Genomic DNA, 26,836 nt, shown 5'->3' with positions numbered 1-26,836 from the left:
GGTGACAGTTGAGTCCTTGATGGTATGGCACATGGGGTCTTTTCACTCACTGGACCACTTAACTAGTCCAAAGTTTGAGACCTTCTGCTCTGACTTACATGATTTCCCCCATTTAGGGAGGATTGATCTGTCCTGCTGGAAAAATCTTTGAAGAATGTATTTTAAAAGTTGGGGATTTAGTGTAGTTAGGGCTAGGCCAGTTCAAATAGGTGTCATTTTGACAATAATAACAGTCATTTTTTGCTCATTTATTCCAGCTAAGTCATTCAGATACATTATCCCCAGATGAGGAACTCTGAGGCTCAGCTGCAAAATACCAGTAATTTGCCCAGGGTGTTAACAGCTGCTGAGTGGCAGAGCCAGAATCCCAGGCAGGTGTTTCTAACTTTAGAGAAATAGGCAAATAGTACTAACTTTGTGCCAAGCACTGTTATAAATTCATTACATTTATTAACTTAAAAACCCCAGGAAGCAGAAACTATAATCCTCATTTTACAAATGAGGAAACTGAGGCACAGAGGAGTTAAGTGACTTGCCAGAGATCAGAGAGCCAATTATGTTATAGAACTGGGATTTGAACTCAAGCCGTCGAGTCAAGTGTGGCTGTTGCCCACTACACTGTACTGACCTCTCCAAAACCTCAGCCTTTCCACCCACCTGCCTAAGCTGCCCCTGGTAGTAACTCTTGATGTCTGGAGAGTTCAGAGGTCTGAGAGAAGTTGGAGGGGATAGAGTAGAAATTAAATCTGTTCAACGCTTTTTTCTTGTTCTACCACAGTGCCATGTGCTTTGGGCTCACTGCTCACCTGGTTGCAACATGATTCACTATGGTGTAAACCTGAGCCTTTTCCCTCTTCTTGCGTGACTCTTCATTGTTAGATGACCTGGTGTTCTAATGTAGAGGATGCAGCTCCCTTCATGCCCTGCTGGAGCCCATTAGGCTTTGTCGAATGCACCCAAGTGTGGCAGTCCCATGTATTCTGGTTCTGTGGAACTCTCTCCTTTGCTGTAGTCAGAGTCCAGCACAAAGAAGTTGTGAAACAGGCTTTTTCCACAGTGTGGTATGTTCCGGAGTTGCTGCTCTTGCCTTATGGCTTTTAATTAAATGTTATTCTTTTGTATTTGCACTCTAGGGGAATTTTTTCATGAAAGATGGATTTTATAAATCTAAAAGTAGAATAATCATTAAATAGATGAGGACTTTTTTCAATTGGCCCTTGAAGCTGATTGTTTTCCATTGTCACCTGTGGGATCACAGGCCTGGGGTGCTGCCAGGAGGGTCTCCAAAGATGACTGGCTGGAATGGCTGAGACGGCTGAGCCTGGAGCTGCTGAAGGACTCATCGTCGCCCTCCCTGCGCTCCTGCTGGGCCCTGGCACAGGCCTACAACCCGATGGCCAGGTATAGTGTGTCAGGGCGGGTGGAGAAGATCAGCACATAGAAAACGATATATACAAATTAGTTTTTATTAGAAGTAATAATCAAGGGGCTGGTATTTTTAATTTTTCTAATTTTGTGGGATGCAAAGAAAGAAAAACACAAAGTCAACAAGCTCATACTGTAGCATCTATCTTAACCTTGCTAGTAGACCACAAATTCCTTTTTCTAGTACCTTTACATCTAACATTTTAATTACAAAGTTACTTATAACTCTAAAAGCAACTGTGTAATAGTTGAATGTAACCTATTTCCAGTAACAATGGTATTCTAATTATTGCTGTTTGTTACAAATATGACAGGAAAAAAAATGGTCTGAAACAATAACAGTTATTTATTTTACTCCTGAATCTGCAATTTGGAAGGACTTTTGGGACAGCTTGCCTCCGCTCCACGTGGTGTCAGTGGAGATGGTTTGACTGGGGCAGGATGGAGGATCCGCATTCAAGGCTGGCTTGTGTGTCTGGCAAAGTGCAGGTGACTCTCGACTAGGGACGCAGCTCTGGCTGGGGGCCTTGGTTCCTCTCCATGGGATCACTCCATGGGTTCCTTGGGCCATCTCACAGAAGGTGACTGGCTTCAGGAGTGAGTGTCCCAAGAGAATGAGGTAGTGGAAGAGCATGGTGTTTTTATGACCTAAGTCATAAAGAAGCTTGAAAGTCATGAAGAGTCACTTTTACCTGACTCTGTTGCTCAAGGCAGCCACAAAGGTGCACTCAGACTCAAGGGAAGAAGACATGGATACCCACCTCTTGATAGAGGAGAAGTAATATTCTCACAGAGTGTATGGGACAGGAGCCACTGTTGCAGATGTCTTTGGAAAATAGAATTTGCCAGAATTTGTTTTTTCTTTTTTTGAGACAGTCTTGTTCTATTGCACAGGCTAGAGTGCAGTGGCATAATTGTGGCTCACTGCACCCTCTGCCTCCCGGTTCAAGCAATTGTCCTGCCTCAGCCTCCCAAGTAGCTGGGATTACAGGCATGTAGCACCACACCTAGCTAAGTTTTGTATTTTTAGTAGAGACAGTGTTTCGCCATGTTGGCCAGGCTGGTCTTGAACTCCTGGCCTCAGGTGATCTGCTCACTTGGCCTCTCAAAGTGCTGGGATTACAGGTGTGAGTCACTTGGCTAAAATTTTTTTTATTGATACATAATAGATGTATGTATATTTTCAAAGTACATGTGATATTTCGATACATTCATATAATGTGTAATAAGCAAATCAGGATAATTGGGATATTCATCACTTTAGACATTTATCTTTTTTTATTGTTGTTTGGTTGGTTTTTTTGTTTTCATGTTTGTTTTTGTTTTTGTTTTTGAGATGGAGTCTTGCTCTATCACTCAGGCTGCAGTGCAGTGGCATGATTGTGGCTCACTGCAACCTCTGCCTCCCGGGTTCAAGCAGTTCTCCTGCTTCAGCCTCCCAAGTAGCTGGGACTACAGGCACCCACCACCATGCCTGGCTAATTTTTGTAATTTTAGTAGAGATGGGGTTTCACCATGTTGGCCAGGCTGGTCTTGAACTCCTGACCTCAAGTGATCCACCCGCCTTGGCCTCCTGGAGTGCTGGGATTACAGGAGTGAACCAGTGTGCCCTGCCTGGTTTTTCGTTTTTGTTTTTGAAACAGGGTCTCTGCTGCCCGGGCTGGAGTACAGTGGCACAATCTCGGCTCACTGCAGCCTCAACCTCCTGGGATCAAAGTGATCCTCCACGTCAGCCTCCTGAGGAGCTGGGACTGCAGACACGCACCAGGACCAGCTAATTTTATTTTTTGTAGAGACGCGATCTCACTGTGTTGCCCAGGCTGATCTCAAACTCCTGAACTCGAGCAGTCGTCCTGCCTCAGCCTCCCAAAGTGCTGTGATTTATAGGCATGAGTCATCACCATATTTTTTTTTTAATTTTTAAAATTTTTTATAGATTTTGGGGTAAAAGTGCAGATTTGTCACATGGATATGTTGCATAGTGGTGAAGTCTGGGCTTTTAGTAGGACCATCACCTGAATAATAGTGTACATCGTACCCATCAGGTAATTTCTCATCCCTTAATCCCGCCAAAAAATATATTGTTTTAAATAGTAAATATTTATTTTTATTTTTATTTTTTTTGAGATGGAGTGTTGCTCTGTTGCCCAGGCTGGAGTGCAGTGGCGCGATCTCGGCTCGCCTCAACCTCTGCGTCTTGGGTTCAAGCCATTCTCCTGCCTCAGCCTCCCAAGTAGCTGGGATTACAGGTGTGTGCCACCACACCCGGCCAGATTTTTGTACTTTTAGTAGAGTCAGGGTTTCACCGTGTTAGCCAGGATGGTCTCGATCTCCTGACCTTGTGATCCGCCCACCTCAGCCTCCCAAAGTGCTGCGATTACAGGCATGAGCCACTGTGCCCGGCCTAAATAGTAAATCTTAAACAGCCATTTAAAATTTGGTTTACAGTCTGCGCATGGTGGCTCCTGCCTGTAATCTCAGCACTCTGGGAGGCTGAGACAGGAGAATCACTTGAGGCCAAGAGTTCAAGACCTGCCTGGGCAACCTAGCGAGACTCTATCTCTACAAAAATAAAAAATTAGCCAAGCGAGGTGGCATGCACCTGTAATCCTAGCTACTCAGGAGGCTGAGATGGGAGGATTGGGGGGATTGCTTGAGCCCAGGAGTTTGGAGGCTGCAGAGAGCCACAGTCATGCCATTGCTTTCCAGCCTGGATGGCAGAGCAAGACTGCATCTCAAAAAAAATTTTTTTTTGGTTTATAAAACTTTTAATGCATGTGAAAGGTTTATGATATAATGTAAGTAAATAAAATGGAATGCAAAGTTGAAAATTAAAATAAATGTGAATAGGATAAAGATTAGAAAGTAATATAGCGACGGTTATCTCTAGGGAAGGCTTAAGGAGTGATTATTTTCTTTTTTATTCTCTTCCTTATTTTTTAGATTTTTCTGCATTGGACATTAATTATTTATAATGAGGCATAAAATGGTGATTTAATTAATAAGCAGCCCTTCGCATTGGCAAGAAGCAGAAAGCAAGGCGTTTAACTTCATTTTTGTCAGCACAGCTGGTTTGCTGTTATGATGTATATTTACCAGTAGTGATGGCCCCTGAGACTGTTGGTTTGATGCCATGATTTTCTTCCTCTAATTTCTTTCAAGTATTTTTTAATGCATTAAAATAGTTTCTAGGACTTCCCTGTTTCCGTAGTGTGGAGATATCATATGCTTAGCCAATGTTTTTATTATTCCTCTTTTCACCCAGGTCAACTCTGAGCACAGTGTTATCCACAAGAGGCTTGTGATACCCACATAATGTTTTATCCCCTTAGTCCCAAGTACGTTCATTCAGGATCCAGTGTGGCCTCTGACCTAGATCAGGAAAACTTTTTTTATGTCTTTAGAGATGAAGGTCTTGCTTATTTCCCTGGCTGGTCTTGAACTGCTAATCTCAAGAGATCCTCCTGCCTCAGTCTCGCAAGTTGCCTGGATGACCAGCGACTAATTACCTGGCTCCGAAAACTTTTTTTTAAATTTATAACAGACTTTTTTTGGTCTTCATTTTATCCTTTGGATTTCAAATTTTGTTTTTTCTATCAAATTACAAAATTATACGCATTGGTCTGACTTAACCTGTTAATATGTAACAGAAAGTAGGTATAGGCTGGGCGCAGTGGCTCACGCCTGTAATCCCAACACTTTGGGAGGCCCAGGTGGGTGGATCACAAGGTCAGGAGATTGAGACCATCCTGGCTAACACGGTGAAACCCTGTCTGTACTAAAAATACAAAAATATTAGCCAGGCGTGGTGGCGGGCGCCTGTAGTCCCAGCTGCTGGGGAGACTGAGGCAGGAGAATGGAACCCAGGAGGCGGAGCTTGCAGTGAGCTGAGATCGCGCCACCGCACTCCAGCCTGGGCGACACAGCAAGACTCCGTCTCAAAAAAAAAAAAAGAAAGTAGGTATAGAGGCATCAAATGCTAAATCTATCCATTGTAGGTATATCGTGTTGTTTCCCACTCCCTTCCCCACACAGTCACCAAAACAGTGGGGAGGATAGGATTGATGTAAGATGTAAGGGATGGCAAAGTGTCCATCATGTGGTACTATGGTAACGTAAGTAGTCATAGTAATCTTTGAAATGGAACCTCTGGTTCCACGTCTTTGTGAGGCCCCAACTGTTGGCTTAGAAAATCTTTTAGAACTTACAGGTTTGGATCCTATTTGCTAATGCTTCTAGTCCTGTTGTCATTTTTTATGACCATCCAACTAAGGGTTCTGATTATATTTTGAAAGCAATTGCAGATGCTGCCTTTGACATTTCTGACCTTAAGAATTTAGACATTGTCCCAGAAACATCCCAAGAATCATTTAACGATTATTGTTTTCCACATTTGTTAATGCCAACTTCTTTGTTAGAAGTCCCCATTCTATTCATTTCCCATTTCCTCTAGTGAAGAGAAATGATGCAAAACCTGCCAAGAAATATTCCTTTGGAGAAAAGTTACTTTGCTCTGCTCTTCACCCCGCCTTGCCACTTGCCCCCCAAGTCCCTGCATATCATAGTGTCTGTACCTGCAGTGTAAGATTCAGTAGACACTAGCCATATGTGGTTAATTTAATTAAAAATAAATAAAATGTAAAATTCAGTTCCTTGGCCACACTTGCCATAGTTCAAGTGCTTTAATCATCAGTGGCTACCATATTGGACATGAAAGTTCTCTTGGACAGCACTGGTCTGTATAACCAAAATCAGTGATGCCAAAAGTGAATTGATAGGTGTGACTTTGAGGCAGCAGGCAGAGGCATGGGAGGTCTCTCTATTTTCCACCTTCTGTGCCTTCAGGGATCTCTTCAATGCTGCGTTTGTGTCCTGCTGGTCTGAATTGAATGAAGATCAACAGGATGAGCTCATCAGAAGCATCGAGTTGGCCCTCACCTCACAAGACATCGCTGAAGTCACACAAACCCTCTTAAACTTGGCTGAATTCATGGAACACAGTGACAAGGTGAGACTTTTCCCCATTGTCCAGATGGAGGCTGACAGGGAACCAGCTGGTGGGAGGAGAGAAGCATCCACACAGCCTTCTCTTGTTTGTGCCCCATCTGCCATTTTCCTATACTGTGAGGTTTTGCTCTCCTCCAGGGCCCCCTGCCACTGAGAGATGACAATGGCATTGTTCTGCTGGGTGAAAGAGCTGCCAAGTGCCGAGCATATGCCAAAGCACTACACTACAAGGAACTGGAGTTCCAGAAAGGCCCCACCCCTGCCATTCTAGAATCTCTCATCAGGTAGGCTATAAACCCTTTTTAATTGCTGCCTTCATGCAAAATGACCTCTCTTCTCCCACTACCTGGTGCCACTTCACTGGAGTCACTTGGAGACTTCTGCTCTGTGAAATCTGCCTCTGGGTCTGGCCAGCACGTTTAAATGACATGTTGCAGATGGCTCTCCCCAGGAATCTAGCCATGATTGTCATTTCTGTTGACCCTTACCACCTGGGCTCCTGTTGTTTTCCAACCTGTCCTTTCTTGTTCCAATGAAATTAGTTGAGAAGCAATTCTGTGGCCATGGCAGCCTAGGAAGATAGGTTTTGCGTCTGGGTTAGATAGTGCTGTCTAGAGCTAGAATAGAATGTGCTGGTTCCTGGGCTTCAGAGGGTACCCAAGGGCACAGTGGGGTTTTATCAACTAAATCTATTGATGCCTGCATCTTCCTCCTATGGTGTTTTGTGAATATAAAAGGTAGAGCATAATCTGAAATCTAATGGTCTTTTCTCTGATGTGGTTATGTTCGCTCCTCTGTTAAGACAGTTTTCAGTCTTCTGGGTGTGGAAAAAATAGGTTGTTTAATAAATTTTCTGCTGTTAGGAAATTACAAGCAGCACGAAACATTAGCTCTGGCTCCTAAAGCATCATTCACTTCCCCTAATGATTATCAGAGAATATCAACTCTGGGATCTCATTATCTTCATGTGAATGCTAACATGATCTTTCATCTCACTGCAGATAGTTCAGAAAAAATCATCCAGCTAATAAGTTCCTTCACCGTGGCTAATAGAGCCTGCTGTGTGTGGTGCCTACTTTGCTTGAGAGGGTGATCAAACAGCCAAGTCCTTTCCTAGCTGTGCTTTTGAGAAGATATTTAAAAGAGTTCCTTTAACACTTTAAAAAGTTAGCAAAAAGATAGAAATAGAATCCTGTTTTTGCCCAAATAAATTGGACTTGGAGAAAATGTTGATTTCTGAAATACCATGTAGGGACAATTAAAAACATTCCGTCCTCTGAGGCATGCTTCAGTTTCAAATCAGACACAGTAAATGTGAAAATCCACATTTCTTCCTTCCATCTCTGGCTTAGGTAATGTGCTCTCACATGATAACTAATAGAAAATATAGTAACTAAGTACGATCACTTTAAGGTCAGATAACTCATTTTGCATATTAATTTCCTTGCTCACCTGTTTGAGACCTATTTGAAACTTTCCTAATTCCACCCTTAATTTTTCCCCATATTTGAGACAATCATAAAAACTTAAAGTTATGCAGATTTGTAGCAGAAAGATGTAGTTAGAGGCCTGGAAAAGTTCTCTAGAAGGTTATTTAGCTTTGTAAGCAAATATAATTGAAAATAAGTCCTCAGAATTCCCTGGAGATTGATCTTGTCCTTTGTTTAAAACACTGTTCCAGGCCAGGTGGGGTAGCTCACACCTGTAATCCCAGCACTTTGGGAGGCCAAGGTGGGTGGATCACTTGATGTCAGGAGTTCGAGACCAGCCTGGCTAACATGGTGAAACCCCATCTCTACTAAAAATACAAAAATTAGCTGGGCGTGGTGGTGCACATCTATAATCCCAGCTACTTGGGAGGCTGAGGCAGGAGAATTGCTTGAACCCAGGAGGTGGAGGTTGCAGTGAGCCAAGATCATGCCACTGTACTCTAGCCTGGATGACAGAGCGAGATTCTGTCTCAATAAATGAATGAATGAATGAATGAATGAATGAATGAATGCTGTTTCTGGGGAAAGCCAGTGTGCTTGGCTCTTTGGGTGTCCTCAGCCAAGTCAACTCAGCTTGCATTTCTGCCTCCCTTCTGCTGGTCTCCTGTATCTTCCTATCACCTTTCTTTTTTTGCTTCCGTTTGCAGTTTTTACTTCTGATTTTGTAAAGCTGCTTTTCCTAAGCCCGGTTGTGGGTATACTGTCGTCTGTACTGAAGGAAGTTTTAAGAAACAACCTTAGACAAAGTTGCTGTTAAGGAAGTTGCTCACAACACTACCCTGGTTCTGTGGGCGAGCCTCATGGAAATTCTTCTCAGGGGTCTTTTCCCACTGTTGGTTGTATGTCCCTGAGCCACTACTTTGATCTGGCCTTGGAGACATCGCTTTGCAGTAAGGGATTGAATTCCTTTCCTCACAGTGGCTACTGGAGAGCTTGAAGCTAAATTACTGGTCTACCTCCAACAAATTACAGACATCTTACCTGTTTTTACTACTACTAACTCTCTCCCAACCCCCACAGACTTTGTTTTTATTTTTGCTACTCTTATTTTCCCTTCACCAATTTGTCTGCTTTTTTAGAGTTCGTTTTAGTATACATGTTTGAGTCAACTTCCCTAAATTCTTTTTGAAACAATTAGGGTAGCCTTACACAAAAACATCTTTGTGCAGCTATTTATTTATTTTTATTTTTATTATTATTTTTTAAGATGGAGTCTCACTCTGTTGCCAGGCTGAAGTGCAGTGGCACAATCTTGGCTCACTGCAACCTCCGCCTCCTGGATTCAAGCAATTCTCCTGCCTCAGCTTCCTAAGTAGCTGAGACTACAGGTGTGTGCCAACATGCCCAGCTAATTTTTGTATTTTTAGTAGAAAGGGGGTTTCACCGTGTAGGCCAGGATGGTCTCGCTCTCTTGACCTCGTGATCCATCCACCTTGGCCTCCCAAAGTGCTGGAATTACAGGTGTGAGGCACCGCGCCCGGCCTTGTGCAGCTATTTCTTATTTTTTTGTCTTTGCTTTAAAAAACCACGTTCTGTTGACAGTATTGTTCTCTTGTTACTAGTTCAATCTGTCTTGCAACCTATTGACTTTTTTACCTAACTGCTACAGGGCAAATTAAATCCCAGATGTAATCCCAAACCAGGGCTAACACTGAGATAGTATAAACTACTCCCATCTCCTTAAAGCTCACACATCAGTAAATATATTTGCTTTCTTGGGGACAGAGTATTGAGTGGTTATTTGATTATTAGAAAACACACACACACGACTTTTACTTGGTTAGCCCCAAGCATTAGGGTAAGGTCTGCTGGCCTGCTTTTGTTTCTCTATCCTAAGTAGAATAGAGGGTCTGATAAGGCTGGATGCCTTCATTGCCCAGCCCCTGATGTGTAATCCCCTTTATGGAAAATTGTCCTGGTTGCTGCTGCCCTTTTGTCCCTCACCTGTTCCCTTTTGGCTTCTGCTCCCCACTTGGTTGCCCTGAACACCAAAACAAACCCCAGGCCTCTGTCACTGCTCACCCTCAGATTTAAATTTAACTTTTTATCCTGTTCTAAGTGGTAATGGTAAGAATTTAAAAAGAAAATACTGAAGTTTTCAAAGTGTTTATTGTAGAAGGAAAAGAAACGTTAAATGTTTAAAACGAAACCACAATATTTTATTTTTACAAAGCAAGATGCTTATATACAGCATTCATTATTAACTATAACACCATCTACCTTCAGTTTTCAGCCATTTCCTATAGACAAAATTTAAAAGGAAGCCCCTTGAGCTTGTTTCTTACAAAGTAAATAAAAATAGGTATACCTATATTAACTATGAATATTTTAAGGCAGTTTTGTGCCAGCATTCATGAGAGACTGTGTCCACCTCCTGCCGGTGCTTCATACCTTTCAGTGCTGTACCTGACCAAGGCGAGCACGGGCAGTGCTCAGTCTGATTGCCAGACCCAGTGCCCTGGAGTTTCCTCCTCGCAAGTCCAGCCTGGGTCAGTTCACCTACAGCCGAACAATTTTTGTGTTTTAAAAATAATATGTAGACTCAAGATAATTTCACTGGATTTAAAAATAGAAATACCCATCTCCCACCTGCCTCCTTCACTCCTTTCTCTAACACTCAAAGGCCTCTTCTTTGAGAATCAAAATAATATGGTTCTTTTTAGCAAAGGGATTTGTGTTTTGCCCTCATGTAGCCTAAGCCTTAAAGAAAATAGATAAAGCAATCTCAAAATTATTTTCTTTCACAGACAAATCATATGGAAAAGACAAGCTACTGCTATGTCAGGGATCTTGGGCAGAGAGACCCCACTGAGTCTACCCTCTTGAGAAGGATGTGGCAGGACCCAGTGGGTTTAAATGGTTCATCCTGTTTACTGTAACATCCTTGGTACATATGATTTTATTGTGCTCCTTGGAGACTTATTCTTCCTTTGGAGAGTATAGGCTGTTTCTCAACCCTACCCTTTCTAATACTCTCTTCCTGTCCTCATCTGCCCTCATCTAATCTCCAGGTGTCTCAGTGTCTGCATCTGTGCTCCACGGCAGCCTCCTTTTAAGGCTTAAAGTCTTCTGGGCGGATTTTCATCTCCACCCGTTTCAGGGAGTAGGTAGATCCATGCCAGCCGTACCAGGTGATGCCATCCAAGTGCTTGTTGTGCTCGCCCAGGCGATAGTACACTCCATTGAGATTGGAGTCTGTGCAGCAGTTGTACCAGTAGCCACCTGACATGAGAAACAGACCCAGTGCTAGTAAGTTGACTGTGATAGACCAGACATCAGATAAGGAGTTAGAGCCAGCATTAGAAAGAATACTAAAGCCGGAACATCAACTGTACAGTTATAATTCACTCTTTCTCCTCAAGTGGGATTATGGGTTTGCACCTGAACTTCTCGTTTCCGGTCCCCCAAGTCTCACCTTTGCGGAGCTGTGCACACTTGTCTAAGCAGTTGTCATTGTCCTTGTCCTTGGTGCTGAAGGCTGTGTTGTTATGGTACTGGAGGGCGTCGTTCCCCACATTGCCAGTGTAGTTCCCCAGGAAGAGGCGATAGCTGTTGAGTTCATTGCCCAGAACAAAGTGGCTATACTCAGCGTAGCGCAGGTTGCCCTCCCAGTCCTGTCAGGAGGAGCAGAGCCTTAAAGAAAGTGCAGCAGGCTCCATTTCATGCTGTCTCTGTACCCCTTCTCTCCTGACAGCCCCGTAGCCAAACATCTTTTTATAGATGTGAATCTAATAAGACTTTATTACTTGTTTACCTCCAGTTTACTGCGTTAACCTGGGAATCAGAAAAGAAGGCTCGAACTTCTTTCCTGATTCACCATATGGCCTTGATTAGTCTCTCTATATTCCTCACTTTCCTGCCTATAAGGTGTAGCTATGTTTTTGCTGAATCCCACACAGAGCTGCTGTAAGAGAAACGTGAGGATATAGTGAGTGCTTTAAGACCTTCAGCAAGGGTCCCCAACCAGTATCAGTAAGATTTGCACCTAAAGGACCTCATGCTCAGCCAGAGCAGAGACTAGTGTTCGGCACAGCTGACTGTTGGATTTGCTCTACTCTGGCCTGGGTCTGGCCTCTTCTTGTCCCACCTACAGCCCCACTTCTGTTGGCGGGGGTGGGGGGTTGGGAGGTGCAGAAAGGAAAAATACCTATTTATCCTCAACTCTATTATAACTTGCAGGAAAACCATCACAATGAATATACAGATTTGTCTTGAATCAGAATAGGAATGGCACCCTCAGAGTCATACGCAGTCATGTGTGGTGGCACTGGTCCAGTCATGGGGCCCCTGGCCTTGTGCTTACCTCCATCTCTACACGCAGCCGGGTTGGCTGTCTAGAGAGCCGGTGGATGTGTTCATTCCCCAGCCAGAAGTCCCCACGGATGCTGCCAAAGCCCTGCTTGTACTGCTTCCAGTCCTGGTAGAAGGAGACAAGGCCACTTTTTCGTCTCTGGATGATGGTCCAGCCTCCACCTGAAGTCTCCATGTCACAGAACACCTGGAGCAGAGGGGATACTCTGGTGAGGGACTTGCAGGACAGGAGGCAAGAGCAAGAGGGCAGACTTCCCAACCTGTTCCTGTCCCTGCAGAGCCAGTAGATGCGTGCATTCCCACAGTCACACTGTCTCACTTGGGCAGTGATGCTGCCCCACTGCTGGTGAGCTGGGGCGGGTGGTACACTGCTCTGGAAGAACGATCCAAATTGGGCCCAGGGGTGAGTGCACATGAAGCTTGAAGGGAAAAATCCAGATACTTTTTTTTTTTTTTTTTGAGGCAGAGTTTCACTCTTGTTGCCCAGGCTAGAGTGCAGTGGTGCAATCTCGGCTCACTGCAACCTCCACCTCCTGGGTTCCAGTGATTCTCCTGCCTCAGCCTCCCTAGTAGCTGGGACCAGAGGTTCCTGTCACCACACCCAACTAATTTTTATATTTTTAGTAGAGACGGGATTTCAGCATGTTGGCCAGGCTGGTCTCAAACTCCTGACCTCAGGTGATTGATCCACCCACCTCGCCTCCCAAAGTGCTGGGATTACAGGTGTGAGCCACCATGCCTGGCTGAAAATTCAGATACTTTTGATGCTGCCTTCGTGTTTTCTTTTCTCCTCCCTCAAGGAATAGCTGTTCTAAGACATGGCAAGAGATTTAAACTAAGTTATGTGGTGGTTATAAGAATTATCTGATCTATGTTAGAAGGCTTGGTGTTTGATAATGATTTGAAGGGGCCAAACAGATGCTTGGGTTTGGAGTGCAGGGCATAAACTTAACTGTTTGCATAGGTCTCTGGTGTTTGGTGTGTTTGCTTGTGTTTTGAGTTTTCGTTTCTTTCTTTTTTTTTTTTTCTAATTGAAATGGAGTCTCACTCTGTCTCCCAGACTGTAGTGCAGTGGCGTGATCTCGGCTCACTGCAACCTCTGCCTCCTGAGTTCAGGCGATCCCCCTGCGTAGCTGGGATTACAGGCGTCCGCCACCATGCCTGGCTAATTTTTTTGTATTTTTAGTAGAAACAGGGTTTCACCATGTTGGCCAGGCTGGTCTTAAACTCCTGACCTGAAGTGATCCACCCGCCTTGGCCTCCCATAGTGCTGGGATTACAAATGTCAGCCACTTTGCCTGGCCGAATTTTCCTTTCTTTAAACTGTGAATGGCCCTGTTATTGCAGTCCCCTTGAGGGGGTGAAGGACAGGTATTAGGGTGTGGCCAATGACTGTAATGACCTCACCTCCAGTTCAGGGCTGCCCAGGAAGTCATCAGGAGGAAGCTTATACACTCCAGAGATGCGGTAGTTCTTCTGGTAGAGTGAAGAGCAGTCGTAGATGGCATCTACAAGAGAACAAACCACAGGGTGAGCATTTAGACCCGGGGCTCCATCTGAGTTGAATGTTTAGAAACTGAGCCTTTATTTCTACCCTGAGATTCCCACTGGTGTTAATTACCCATCAGTGTCTGCATTTGGGAGAGGTGGATATCAGGAGATCCAGAGGGGGTGTATTTTGGCTTCACTGGTGGTGGAGCAGAGGGTTAGGGAAGCCCTTCACTTGGATAGCATTAGTGGGACGTTCCAGCAGGTGGTTTCAGGTTAACTCTGAAATAAATCATTCTGCTATAGCTAGGCCATGAATTCTAGAAATGTTACAGTGTATGAGGGCCACGTAACAGATACTCCTGTCAGATAGATTCAGACTTCTTAGACAGCCGTCTCTATAACACATCGGTTGTGAGTATCTCATAGAGTCTGGTTTTGTTGCTGTTTCCTGGTTGGTTAGTTATGTTGTTGTTCAGAGGTGGTGGCTACTGCCACCTGAGACCATAATTAAGGGAGATAGAGTTTATTATATATTTTCCCCTTCCATCCAGCTAGAACCTCAAAACTCTCAGAAGAACCTTTGAGACCTTCCCCCCAGGAAGTTTTGTTAAAACAAGGAAATGAGAGCATTAGACAGGCCAGTTTTTTTACTCTAGGGCCATGGAGCTGCTACTTTATGCAGGATTTAGGCTCTGTAGTCTAAATATCAAAGAGCACTGTGGAAGAGACAGCATTTTCTGATAGGATTCAGAGAGTGCAGCCCTTAATATCCAAGAGAAGCTTCCTGCCCGCTCTGTCTCGGGGTGCTTTTCTTGGTAACCACTGCACTGGGACCTTAGAGAAGAGCACCAAGATGGCAGATGGGAGTTGTCTGAGTCGCTTAGGTTATCTTGCAAAGCACCTTGGGAAAGGGAGGCAGTGTACGTATGCCTTCCCCATCACTGTTCTTCATTTCCCCTTAGTGGTGAAAGCACCAAATTACTGCTTCCTCTAAGGGGCTACCTCCTTATAGAATATACAGGTAACCGAGCACTTGGTCATAGAGAAGAAAAATAAGGAATGATGTCCTGGGCAAGAAGAGCAAGAGGCCTGGTGGGAGAGCTGCACTTGACCCCAAGAACCTCCTCGTGGGATGGCGAGAAAGCCTCCTGTTTGGATGAGCCGGAAGTGGCACAGTCAGATTCCTCTGTCTGGCCTGGTTTTCCACATGTCTGGTTTCATCCCACAGACCAAATCAGGACTCACTTGTCTGGAAAATGGCCTGAGAATACCTTTCTAATCCCAAGCTGAGGGCCAGGAAGTCCATGCTTAGAAAGTGATTAGTACATGTTGGTTCAGGTAACAATTTTCAAGCTCGGTTTCATGTTAAAACTTTTTCTTAATTTGAGCTGAGGGCAACCATTGACTTAGTCAGTAGAAGCTGATCATGTCTTTGTTCTTCATATAGTTTATAATGGGACCAATGGTTTTTATATCAGCAAGAAATGACATGTCTATCGGATATGCTCCCTATAACTAATACTTTCCTGATAATTTCAGAAAACCAAATTTTTAATCTCTAAACCATAAATTCATGATGACCTACCTGAGCTGAGTTAACCAGAAATAAAAGTTGTTTTGCAAAAGAAAGATTAAATTTATCTTATTTTTGGCCTATTAAAAATCTATATTTCAGCATTGCATTTAAAAAATCCTGTATTAGGAGAAATTCATTTAAGACCATGGAAAAGGGCCGGGCGCGGTGGCTCAAGCCTGTAATCCCAGCACTTTGGGAGGCCGAGGCGGGTGGATCACGAGGTCAGGAGATCGAGACCATCCTGGCTAACATGGTGAAACCCCGTCTCTACTAAAAATACAAAAAAACTAGCTGGACGTGGTGGCGGGCGCCTGTAGTCCCAGCTACTCGGAGGCTGAGGCAGGAGAATGGCGTGAACCTGAGAGGCGGAGCTTGCAGTGAGCCGAGATCGCGCCACTGCACTCCAGCCTGGGTGACACAGCGCGAGACTCTGTCTCAAAAAAAAAAAAAAAGACCATGGAAAAAAGTAGACGTGTCACAATTGAGGAACCTTAAGGAGCCATATCCTTCCTGAACACAAAGGGACTCTTCACATGGCTACGTGTCTCTACACTTAACTCTGAGCCAATGAGAAGAGTTATGTTTACAGAGAGAGGACACAAAATTCCACTAATGCTCATTCCCGGTAAATCTTGGGAATACCAGAGAACTGTTTCTGGCAAAACTTTGCTTCCAGAGGAACAGCTGTTACAGTTTGGTGCTTCCTTGGAATTTCTTGAGATATAGCCTGTCAGCTATTGGTGAGGAAGCAGCAGAGCTGCACCAATCAGGAAGACTTGAACCCTGCTTCTAAGACTTGCTGGGTGACTTTGGGCAAACCATGTAATGTCTCAGCACTCTTAGATGGTAGGCTGAAACATTGTGTGGATAAAAGAGACCTGTGAAGGTGTGAGGTAACCTTACATAGCATTAGCAATCAAAGGAAATACTACATAAGCCTTTACTAAAGGGAAAGTACACCCCCAAAAGAGGCCCCAGTAGTGGTTCTGATGACCAGGATATGTAGAAGCAGTGCTGTAGGTGGTGAGGCACTCCACGCTCCCGCAGGGGACTCGTCTCCTTACCTGCGGAGGTCTGAGTGACCGTCTGTGCCGCCTGCAGCTGCATGATGTCGATTTGGTTGTTCATCTCAGAGTACTTGCTCTCGGCATCTGTGAGCCGCGACTCCATGCGCTTGCTGTTGCTCTCCAGCTCCATCACCTGCATGACCACGCTGACCCAGTCCCTTTCCTGCTTCTTGTTCAGTTCACTCAGCAGGCTGCTGAGGTTGGCGACTTGGGCCTTGAGCTCCTTCACCTCCTCACAGCAGGTGGCCGCTTTGAGCTGTGCTGGTGTCTTGCGCTTAGAGGGCTTCTGCAGCCATGCTGGGTGGCTGACAAAGGCCACGATGAAAATGCAGAGCCAGGTCACAGCTGAGAGAGGCTTTTTCAGCATCTTTTGTGGGTTTGGGTGAGGAAGGCTCTTTCTCCAGGGGAGCCTGGAGATGCCCAGCTGAGGTCTGCAAAGCTGCAGGAGGCTGACTGAACCTTACGCTTTCACTCTGAGGGCCTCGCCACTTTGTTGTTTTCTCTCTTTTCCTTGCTCTTTGCTGGCCTTTCTCAAAGCTTGAGTCTCTGACAGGGGAGCTGAATGGATAGCCTATAGCTTTCCTTCCCAAGCCCGAATGCTCCACAAGTCAGCATCTTAAATATTGTTTGCTGCCTGTACCTCCACGCCCACCATGGCCGCACCGGGCTTTAGCCCCTCCCAGCTCATCTGGGAGGGTCAGGTGCCTGTTGGGTGAAGTCAGCGGCAACTTAGGCCAGAGGAGGGGAGGAGGGAGATGGGGCGAGTCTTTCTTTCCTTGCCTGTACAGTCTCTGGGCTGAGACAAGAGGACTGTGAATTTGTGTGTTTCTAGTTTCGCCTATTAGATTATGCCCCTGCCAGCCACTGGCTCAACTCTATCAGTAAGCAGGGCAGGGTCAGAGGAATTTCCAAATTCTGTTCAAAAAGTTATATAACCATGGTGTGAGCATTAAGGTAGGCAAAAGAGACGCTACTCACCCAGGGAGGCCTGTTAATGTAATCCATGCTGTTTATACGAGGATCTGGTATATTGTGACATTGTGCTGAATATGCTTTTAACTAGGCTGATTATTCCCATCTCTGATCATCATTTAGTATTTTATAAAATCCTTACTCAGCCTGGATCTAACACTCTCTCACATTTGAAATCTTCCAACTTAGAAAAGTTCTAGAAATAGAAGAATAGAGTAAATATCTTAGGAAGCCAGAAAAGGACTTTGTAGCCACAGGGTTTGGACAGTTGTCTTTTTACATGCTTTCTCCTCCAACAGAGAGAGGGCCAGTATTAGCATCTCACACTTGACATTTTGCAAGGAGGGTGTCAGAAGATATGAAAACTCAGCAGTGCCAAGTGTGGTTCTGGGATTGGTCACCCATGCTTCTGTCAGGTTTTAGGCAGGACAGAGAACAGGCCCATCCTTGGCCCGTGGCTCAAACTTGGAAAATATATTAAAATATAGAGAAAAAAAGAATCCCTATCACCTAATAAATCCATATCTACAGTCTCATTTCCCTCTTTCTATGCTGGTATGGTTTGCAATTTGAAATTATTCCTCCTCTATTTGTGTATGACTTTGTATCTAAAAAACATGAATATTGTAATTTTTCATGTACTATATATGAAGGACACTGCTCTTTTGAAAACAAATGTGAAAAACATGGAATTTCAGCAAACATCCTTAAAATAAGCTTTTCACTGAGAATCTATACAAAAGTTCCTCTGTCCTTAAAACAGTAACTCTGTCTTTGGAACATACGATTGCCATTTCCACGTTATGGAGCCCCTCAAGCAGTTACTTGTACTGTTGTAGTCAGCGTGGGTCCTTCCCATATAAGCCTGATGCCTGACAGCTCTCCTCCCATGCCATAATCCCCCAGAGCTCTTTTCCAGTCAGGGCTTCTAGCTCCTCAGGAAGTAATTTCTGTTCAGGCAGCTGGAGTTACTGAACAATTTTTTTTTCTCGGAATCAAAAAGCGGTAGAGGATCAGGTGGATCAGAGTTTGTTTTCTCACATCCCCAGCCTCCTTTGCCTGCTAAAGGGTGAGAATGTTACTGATACCCTTATAGCAACTTGGCATTTTGATCATAAGATTCTGTTGAGAATTGGCACTGTCTGCCAGTCTCTGCTCTCTTTTTGCAAATGTCTAGCCAGGCTGGGCACCGCAGCCTTAGCTACATAACATTCATTTCACTAAGGAGAATCTGGCCCCAAATGTTAGCATCCTACAAGGTCTGCTAAAAATGGGGATCTTCAAGTGGGTCTCTGGCCATCAAATGACACTGAGCTTAAACCACATGCCACAGAAGTGCTTTGCACCATACAGTCATGTATAGCAGGAGTCCCTAATCCCCAGGCTGCAGACCTGTACTTGTCCGTGGCCTGTTAGGAACAGGGCCACGCAGCAGGAGGTGAGTGGCAGGTGAGCGAGCATTACCGCCTGCGCTCCGCCTCCTGTCAGATCAGTGGCAGCATTAGATCCTCACAGGAGTGTGAACCCTGTTGTGAACTGCACATGTGAGGGATCTAGGTTGCACGCTCCTTGTGAGAATCTTAAGTACTGCCTGAAGATCTGAGGTGGAACAGTTTCACCCTGAAACCATCCCCCATCTCCCCATCCCCGCCCTGGTCCATGGAAAAATTGTGTTCCACGAAACCAGTCCCTGGTGTCAAAAAGATTGAAGACCACTGATGTATAGCATCCCGTGTGACCCTGCTGCCTTGGAACTCCCATATAACAGTGCAGCAGAGAAGGCACAAAAGCACAGTGGAACTTTGTGGAGTTCCATCCTGCTTTTGTTTATTCTTCCCAGTAGCTCAGCCAAACAGGAAAGTGTTATGAATTGAATCTTATATCTGGGCAGAAAATGAATTAATCATTCTTATTTGCACCTCATGTAACAGTCCCTTTTAGGAAAGGTAGGAGGAGTTTATAAGTTTGGATCGGAAGCATCTAGCCTTTAGCATGAATGTCTGGTCTTTGACATTTATTTTCTGGAAACTTATTTCTAACATAAGGCAATACTTGAAGACAGAAGACAGAAGCTCTTGAATTGCATAAGCTACCCAAATGTCAATACTCATCCCCCTCCGGTTTTGAGGAAAAGTAGCTAATTAAGGATATTTCTCATGCCAGAAGATTATCTGTTTTCTAAAACATCCGCAACCTTATGATGTCCTAGATTCTGAATATCTAAATGAAGGAAAAATAAGTCCTTGTTTTGAGCACAGCTAAGCCAGTAGAGAAAACCATGAAGGATGTGGAGGACTAAAATGGTATTGCCTTCTCTGAAAGAGGCTTTTAAGCCCTTTTTCTGCCTTTCAGTGAGCACAGTGACCATAAAAATGGGAATTAACTGAGAAAATCTGGAAAACCTGGGTTGGATACGATTTAGATTTTCCTTTTCTCCATTTTGCTGGTGTTGAAAGAGGGCTAGCTTGGTGCTCCTGGAAAAGATGTTTATGAAAATCAAGCTTATGTTCTTAATGAAAAAAGTCAGTGAGGTTGTACTCAAACTGGAGATTCTCAAAGACTTCACAGTGTTTGGGCCGCACTGCCATAGGCTGGCACCAAAGTAGTCTGAGTGTCACAGGGCAGGGGAGCACCTAGGGGTGGTCTCTCCTTCTGTCCAGAGAGGAGCATCAGATCTCATCTGCTTGAAAATACCCCATTGAAGAGTGGGTATTTTTTCTCCCCACTCTCAGCTTGTGGAATGAATACATCTCAGAAGAAGCTGCCTTGCTGTTAGTTTTAATTGTGTACCTCAAAGGAATATTTCACTTCTTCTGAAGTCTTTAAATGAACCACAGCCTGCCATACTCTATACAACCATTGAATCTCTGCCTTTCTTTTTCTTTCTTTCTTTCTTTTTTTTGAGACGGAGTCTTACTCTGTTGTCCAGGCTGGAGTGCAGTGGTACAATCTCAGCTCACTGCAAGCTCCGCCTTCTGGGTTCACGCCAATTCTCCTGCCTCAGCCTCCCAAGTAGCTGGGACTACAGGTACCTGCCACCACACCCAGCTAATTTTTTGTATTTTTAGTAGAGGTGAGGCTTCACCGTGTTAGCCAGGATGGTCTTGATCTCCAAATCTGGTGATCCACCCGCCTCGGCCTCCCAAAGTGCTGGGATTACAGGCGTGAGTCACCACGCCTGGTCAAATATCTGCCTTTCTGGCACTCCATCCCATTCCTATCTCAACTGAAAGCGCAAGTCCACCACAGAAAATAATTTCGTCTTTTCCCTAAGCTTTCTAATTTGCCATTTCTACCAAAGAATGTGTCCTGAACCTATTAGAAGTCTTTTCTCTCAGGCCTTCTCTTAGAGGCCTGTTTTGTTTTGTTTTGTTTTGTGACAGGGTTTCACTCTGTTCAGGCTGGAGTGCAATGGGGCAACCATGGCTCACTGCAGCCTCAACCTCCCAGTCTCAAGTGATCCTTCCACCTCAGCCTCCAGAGTAGCTGGGACTGCAGGTGTGCACCAACACAGCCAGCTATCTTTTTTTCTTTCTTTCTTTTATTTCTTTTCTTTCTTTCTTCCTTTCTTCCTTCCTTCCTTCCTTCTTTCTTTTCTTTTCTTTTCTTTTCTTTTCTTTTCTTTTCTTTTCTTTTCTTTTCTTTTCTTTTCTTTTCTTTTTTTGTAGTGATGGGGGTCTCACTGTGTTGCCAGGGCCTCGAACTCCTGGGCTCAAGTGATCCTCCAGCCTCAGCCTCTCAAAGTGCTAGGATTACAGGCATGAGCCAGCACACCTGGCCGGAGTTCATTTTAAATTATGGAATATAGCAAAAAAAAAGTCTCTCTCTGATTTCTGTCAGGACTTTATAGCTCAGTTAGCCACCATTCAAGTTGCAGAATCCAATGATAATGCTGGCCCAGCATCTGGCAGTCTAGACAGCTGAACTGACAGTGTGATATGTTAGGATGGGAGACACAGAGGACAGGGAGGGCCTCCCAGAGAAGTGATACCTAGGTTTTAAAGAAAAAGAAGGAAATAGCCAGGAAGGGGAGAGGATGTTGTGAGCAAAGGTGCAGCTATGTGAAAGACTTGGACTAGTGGGAGAATGTAAGCATTCTTGGCCTAAGGGTCAAGGGGAAGAAGAATGGCAGCAGAAGCTAAAGCTGGAGAGGTGGAGGGGCCATGCCCGGGGAGCCCAGGTGAGGAGCGGGACTGATCCTCTGTAGACATGGGAAGGAATCCTAGAAGTTTTTCCCTCTTGTTCCACTGTTTTCCTGAGTTCCACCAGGAAACTGGCCTTTGTAATTGTCAAACAATTTTTTTTTTTTTTTTTTTTTTTTTTAGAGACATAGTCTCATTCTGTTACCCACCCTGGAGTGCAGTAGTACAATCATATAGTTCACTGAAGCCTGGAACTCGAGAGCTGAAGCAGTCTTCCTGCCTGAGCCTCCAAAGTAGCTGGGAATACAGGTGCACACCAACATGCCTGCCTGTTTTTTCAGTTTTTTTGTAGAGACGGAGTCTCACTATGTTGAGGTTGGTGTGGAACTCCTGGCCTCAAGAGATCCTTTCATCTCAGCCTCCCAAAGTGCTAGGATTACAGGCTTGAGCCACCACACACAGCCTGAACAAGATTTTTTCACTGCAGATGAATGATTCAGAACGTGAGAATTTCTTAAAATTGTAATGCATTCATATTAAATACCCTGATGGGGTGATTTCGCATTAGGATTAGGGAGGTAGTATGTGCAGTACTTGAGTTCTTAGGCCTAGAAGCAGACAAATGTGGATTTTTTTTTTTTTTTTTTTTGGGACAGAGTCTCGCTCTATTGCCCAGGCTGGAGTGCAGTGGCACAATCTCAGCTCACTGCAAGCTCCGCCTCCTGAGTTCATGCCATCTCCCGCCTCAGCCTCCCGAGCAACTGGGATTACGGGCACCCACCACACGCCCGGCTAATTTTTTTGTATTTTTAGTAGAGACGGGATTTCACCATGTTAGCCAGGATGGTCTTGATCTCCTGACATCGTGATCCGCCCGACTCAGCCTCCCAAAGTGCTGGGTTTACAGGCGTGAGCTACTGCGCCCAGCTGACAAATCTAGATTCTAATCCCTCCCTAGCACTTGGTTGCTGTGTGGCCATGGGCAGATTACTTCTCTGAGTTTGCCAACCTGTGAAATGGAGATAAAAATCAAAACTGTCTCATACCACAGGGTTTTCATGAGAATTAAAGTAAATAAAGCAAAGGGTTATATAACTAAGGTATTTTTGGGTAAGGAAAATAAATTTGGAGGAGTTACACTACTGAATATCAAGATTTATCATAAAGCTACAGTGAGTAAGGCAGTACAGTATTGACATAGGATGAATAAATGGAACAGAATTAAATATCTGGAAACAGACCCACATATATAGAGATACTTATTTTATGTATGTATGTATTTATGTATTTATTCCTTTCCTCTCAAGCCATGTGATATAGACACTTGATTTGTGACAAGGTAGCACGACAGAATGGTGAGGAAAGGACTGCTAAGTCAGCTCAATAGCCTTATGGGGGAAGGAAATTTTTTTTTTCCTCTCAGTGATCCCTTTTCTGAAAGAAAAGGCTGTTGATCATTACCTCACACCACACACAAAAGTTCAAGTCCAGGAGATTTAAACTCTTAAGTATGAACAGTAAAACAATAAAATTTATAGAGGATAACATAGGAGATTAGGTGATTAGCTTCTTGAGATAAGCAAAGATTTCTTAAACAAGATACAAAAAACACCAGTCATAAAGGAAAATATTAAGAAATGCAATAAAAGTAGTCATTCTATTCAATTGGAAGACACAATGAAGAGAATGAAAAGGCAAGAAATATTTCTATTATCTTCAATATTGTGTATGTATTATACCCAGAGTGTATAAAGAACTCTTATCAAACAATAAGGGGGAAAAAGGTAGCACAATTAAAAGATTGGTAAAAGAAGCCAGGTGCAGTGGCATGTACCTATAGTCCGAGCTATGCGGGAGGTTGAGGTGGAAGAATTGCTCGAGCCCAAGAGTTGGAAACCAGCCTAGGCAACATAGACTCTGTCTCAAAAAGAAAAAAATAAAATATCGACAAAAGATGTGAACAGGCACTTAGTTCACAAAGATATCCAAAAGGCTTATAAATATATGAAAAGCTACCCCATCTCATTAGTCATTATGGAAATAAAAATTTAAATCATAATAAAATGCCACTGCACACCAACCAGAAGGGCTGAAATGGAAAAGACTGAAAATAACAAATGTTGACAGAGATGTGAAGCAATTGGGCTTTTCATGTCCTATCGGTAGAATTGTAAATTGGTAAAGCCACTTTGGAAAACAATCTCAGTATCTTATAAAGCTGAACATATCCTTACATGTAACTCAGCAATTCTGCTGTAGATATTTTCCAACAGAGGTACAAGCACACATGCTCCAGAAGACATGGACAGGAGTGTCCGTGTAATACCCCTTGTAATAGCCAAACACTGAGAACAAGCCAAATGTTCATCTGCAGTAAGATAGATAAATGGTGGTGTATTCACACTGGGAAATACTGTTCAGCAATAGAAAGGAAAAGCTGTTGTGATGTGCAGCAGCCTGGGTGCATCTCACAAACATAAAGTTGAACGTTTTTATAATAAAGCTCAAAAAATGAGCAGACAACCCCATTGTGTTAGAAGTCAGAGTAGGGTTTACAAACCTCTGGGGACACAGAGGGGAGCAGTGATTGGGAGGGGGCTCAGTGCTTCTGAGCTGCTGGCAGTGAGTTGTGTTCCGTTTCTGGTCTGGGTGGTAGTTGCAAAGGTGTCTTCACTTTATGATAATTCATCAAACTGTACACTTAGGTGTTATATTCTCCTATATGTATGTATACTTGAACTAGGATGTTTGTGTAAAACTAGATAATGCACAAAGAACACTTGAACTAGTATCTGACACAGTCAATGTCTAGCAAATATCAAGTAGGAGTATTATACCAAGTAGTGGTATTGTATTATTTAGAACACAATTGTTGTCTCATCATAAAAGTCTTTGCCGACTACCCTAGTCTAACATAAATCCCCATGTTTTTTCTCTAAGCACTCTGTTCTCGTCATGGTATTTGCCACAAAAGCACTTACTTCGGTTTGTCCTTTTTTTTTTTTTTTTTTTTTTTTTTTGAGACGGAGTTTTGCTCTTGTTGCCCAGGCTGGAGTGCAATGATGCAATCTCAGCTCACTGCATCCTCCGCCTCCCAGGTTCAAGCAATTCTCCTGCCTCAGTCTCCTGAGTACCTGGGATTACAGGCATGCGCCACCATGCCTTACTAATTTTGTATTTTAGTAGAGACGGGGTTTCTCCATGTTGGTCAGGCTGGTCTTGAACTCCTGACCTCAGGTGATCCACCTGCCTCGGCCTCCCAAAGTGCTGGGATTACAGGTGTGAGCCACCGCGCCCGGCCTCGGTTTGTGCTTTTTTGTGTATCTACTACTATAAACTGTAAGCTCTGTGAATGCAAAGAATATGTTTGTCTTATTTTCCACAGTACCTCTAGCATCTAGCACTTAGCATAAAGCCTAAGACAAAATACATACTAAATTAGAACTTGTCAAATGAAATAATGAATTCCAAACAGAAGGTTCTCTTGCCCCTACATATCTATTATGGAGACTTATAGTCTCTCTCCATGGACGTTTCCAGTGTTTCACTGTGGTAAAGTCTTCATTGTAGGGCATCACATTCTGTCCTGCATGGGGCCAGTTTTCCTTCTTTAGGTCTTAGTCATAGAATCAAAGAAAGTGAAAACTGGGAGAGGTGAGATCCTTTGTTTCAACCCTCTTTTTAATTTTTATTTTATTTGTTCATTTATTTTGAGATGGAGTCTCGCTTTGTCGCCCAGGCTTGAGTGTAGTGGTGGGATCTCAGCTCAGTGCAACCTCCGCCTCCCGGATTCAAGCAGTTCTCCTGCCTCAGCCTCCCGAGTAGCTGGAATTATAGGTGCCCACCACTACATCCAGCTTCAACCCCATTTTTTAAATTAATAACTTGAGGTAGCTTCCTTATTGTATAATATATTGTATACATATTCCTAGACATCACCAGGCTGTGTCTCATCACTCTTTTTTACTTATGAAGACAATGAACAAGAGGACCACAGAGTATCTGGGATCAGGTTTTATCCCTCTCCTGTTTATTCCGGAAGCCTGTGTAAATGACATATCTGATTACTTCAACCTGTACTGGCCCAAGGGGCCACATGCAACAGCTAATGTTGACAAAATGAAGGAAGTAACATGTCCCCATAAAAACTGCCTTATTTCGGGCAGGCAAAGTGGCTCACACCTGTAATCCCAGCACTTTGGGAGGCCAAGACGGGCAGATCACAAGGTGAAGATATTGAGACCATCCTGGCCAACATGGTGAAACCCCGTCTTTATTAAAAATACAAAAAATAGCTGGGTGTGGTGGCGCACTACTGTAGTCCCAGCTACTTGGGAGGCTGAGGCCAGAGAATCGCTTGAACACGGGAGGCGGAGGTTGCAGTGAGCCGAGATCGCACCACTGCACTCCAGCCTGGCGACAGCGAGACTCCATCTCAAAAAAAAAAAAACTGCCTTATTTCTGGGCAGCCATAGTCCCCATATTTTATCCCCAGTAACCTAACAAAGCTTATCTGTCCCCAAAGGGGAATCAAATGTCCATTATATTGCAATTTCAGTAAATCACCCTTAGCTAGAGACAAGACCTTGTCAGGGGTTGCAGGACAAGATCACATGTCCACCCACCAAGCTGCTCTCTTAATTACAGAGCTTCTCTTTGGGTTAGACACCTCCACCCTGACTTAGGCACTACAAACTGGAAAACAGGCCTGGTCATTCTTTAAGAATGTTAGAGGATTTGTGCCAGTTATGCCTGAGCAACCAATTAATGGCAAGGGTGACTGGGTTTTACAGTCTGCAGGCAAGGGACTAAATGGCAAAGAAAATCCACTCTTTGTCTTGATTCTAAACACATGTTTCCAATGTGTCAATATTGTGTTGCTTGAAAGTATGAGTCCTGCTTTTACAGTTGTTTCCTGGCTTCCAGAAAAGGTATGCGGTCCTTTTCTTTTTCTGTACCTCTGCTGGAAGAAAAGGCAGTCAGTCCACAGAAGTGAGGTTTTGCTCACAGCAAAACACATTCCAGGTCAGGTGCAGTGGCTCACTCCTGTAATCCCAGCACTTTGGGAGGCCAAGACAGGAGGATTGCTTGAAGCCAGGAATTCAAGACCAGCCTGGGTAACATAGCAAGACCCTGTCTCTATAAAAAAAATCGAGTGGGGCATGATGGCATGTGCCTGTGGTCTCAGCTACTCAGGAGGCCAGGGCAGGAGGATCCCTTGAGTCCAGGAATTTGAGGCTGCAGTGAGCTATGATCACACCACTGCACTCCAGTGTGGGCAACAGAATAAGACCCTATCTCAAAACAAACAAAAAACCACATTCCAAACTTCTGGGTTTGTGCTGACTTCAGAAG

General features: G+C 44.1%; 2 protein-coding genes across 3 annotated transcripts in view; one reads left to right on the top strand and one right to left on the bottom strand.

Moving 5' to 3' along the window:
* The window catches only part of MTOR (mechanistic target of rapamycin kinase), a 150,469-nt gene that overhangs the window by 58,277 nt on the left and 65,356 nt on the right, over positions 1-26,836 (top strand). For both annotated transcript variants that reach the window (XM_025384127.1, XM_025384120.1), the window contains exons 26-28: positions 1,259-1,401; positions 6,271-6,433; positions 6,571-6,716. In XM_025384127.1, coding sequence (XP_025239912.1) covers positions 1,259-1,401; positions 6,271-6,433; positions 6,571-6,716 — 452 coding nt within the window. The remainder of the gene's footprint in view (positions 1-1,258; positions 1,402-6,270; positions 6,434-6,570; positions 6,717-26,836) is intronic.
* Positions 10,017-17,028, bottom strand: ANGPTL7 (angiopoietin like 7). Its single transcript, XM_025384133.1, has 5 exons — positions 16,365-17,028; positions 13,641-13,741; positions 12,226-12,420; positions 11,338-11,536; positions 10,017-11,144 (listed from the first exon to the last, which is right to left on the bottom strand). Exons 1-5 carry the CDS (start codon positions 16,732-16,734, stop codon positions 10,975-10,977), a joined length of 1,035 nt encoding a protein of 344 aa, XP_025239918.1. The 5' UTR covers positions 16,735-17,028; the 3' UTR covers positions 10,017-10,974.

This window comes from Theropithecus gelada, chromosome 1 (assembly GCF_003255815.1).
Source record: "Theropithecus gelada isolate Dixy chromosome 1, Tgel_1.0, whole genome shotgun sequence".
Classification (NCBI taxonomy): Eukaryota; Metazoa; Chordata; class Mammalia; order Primates; family Cercopithecidae; genus Theropithecus; species Theropithecus gelada.
Note: the sequence above shows the minus strand (reverse complement) of the source record. Positions and strands in the feature narration are given on the sequence as shown.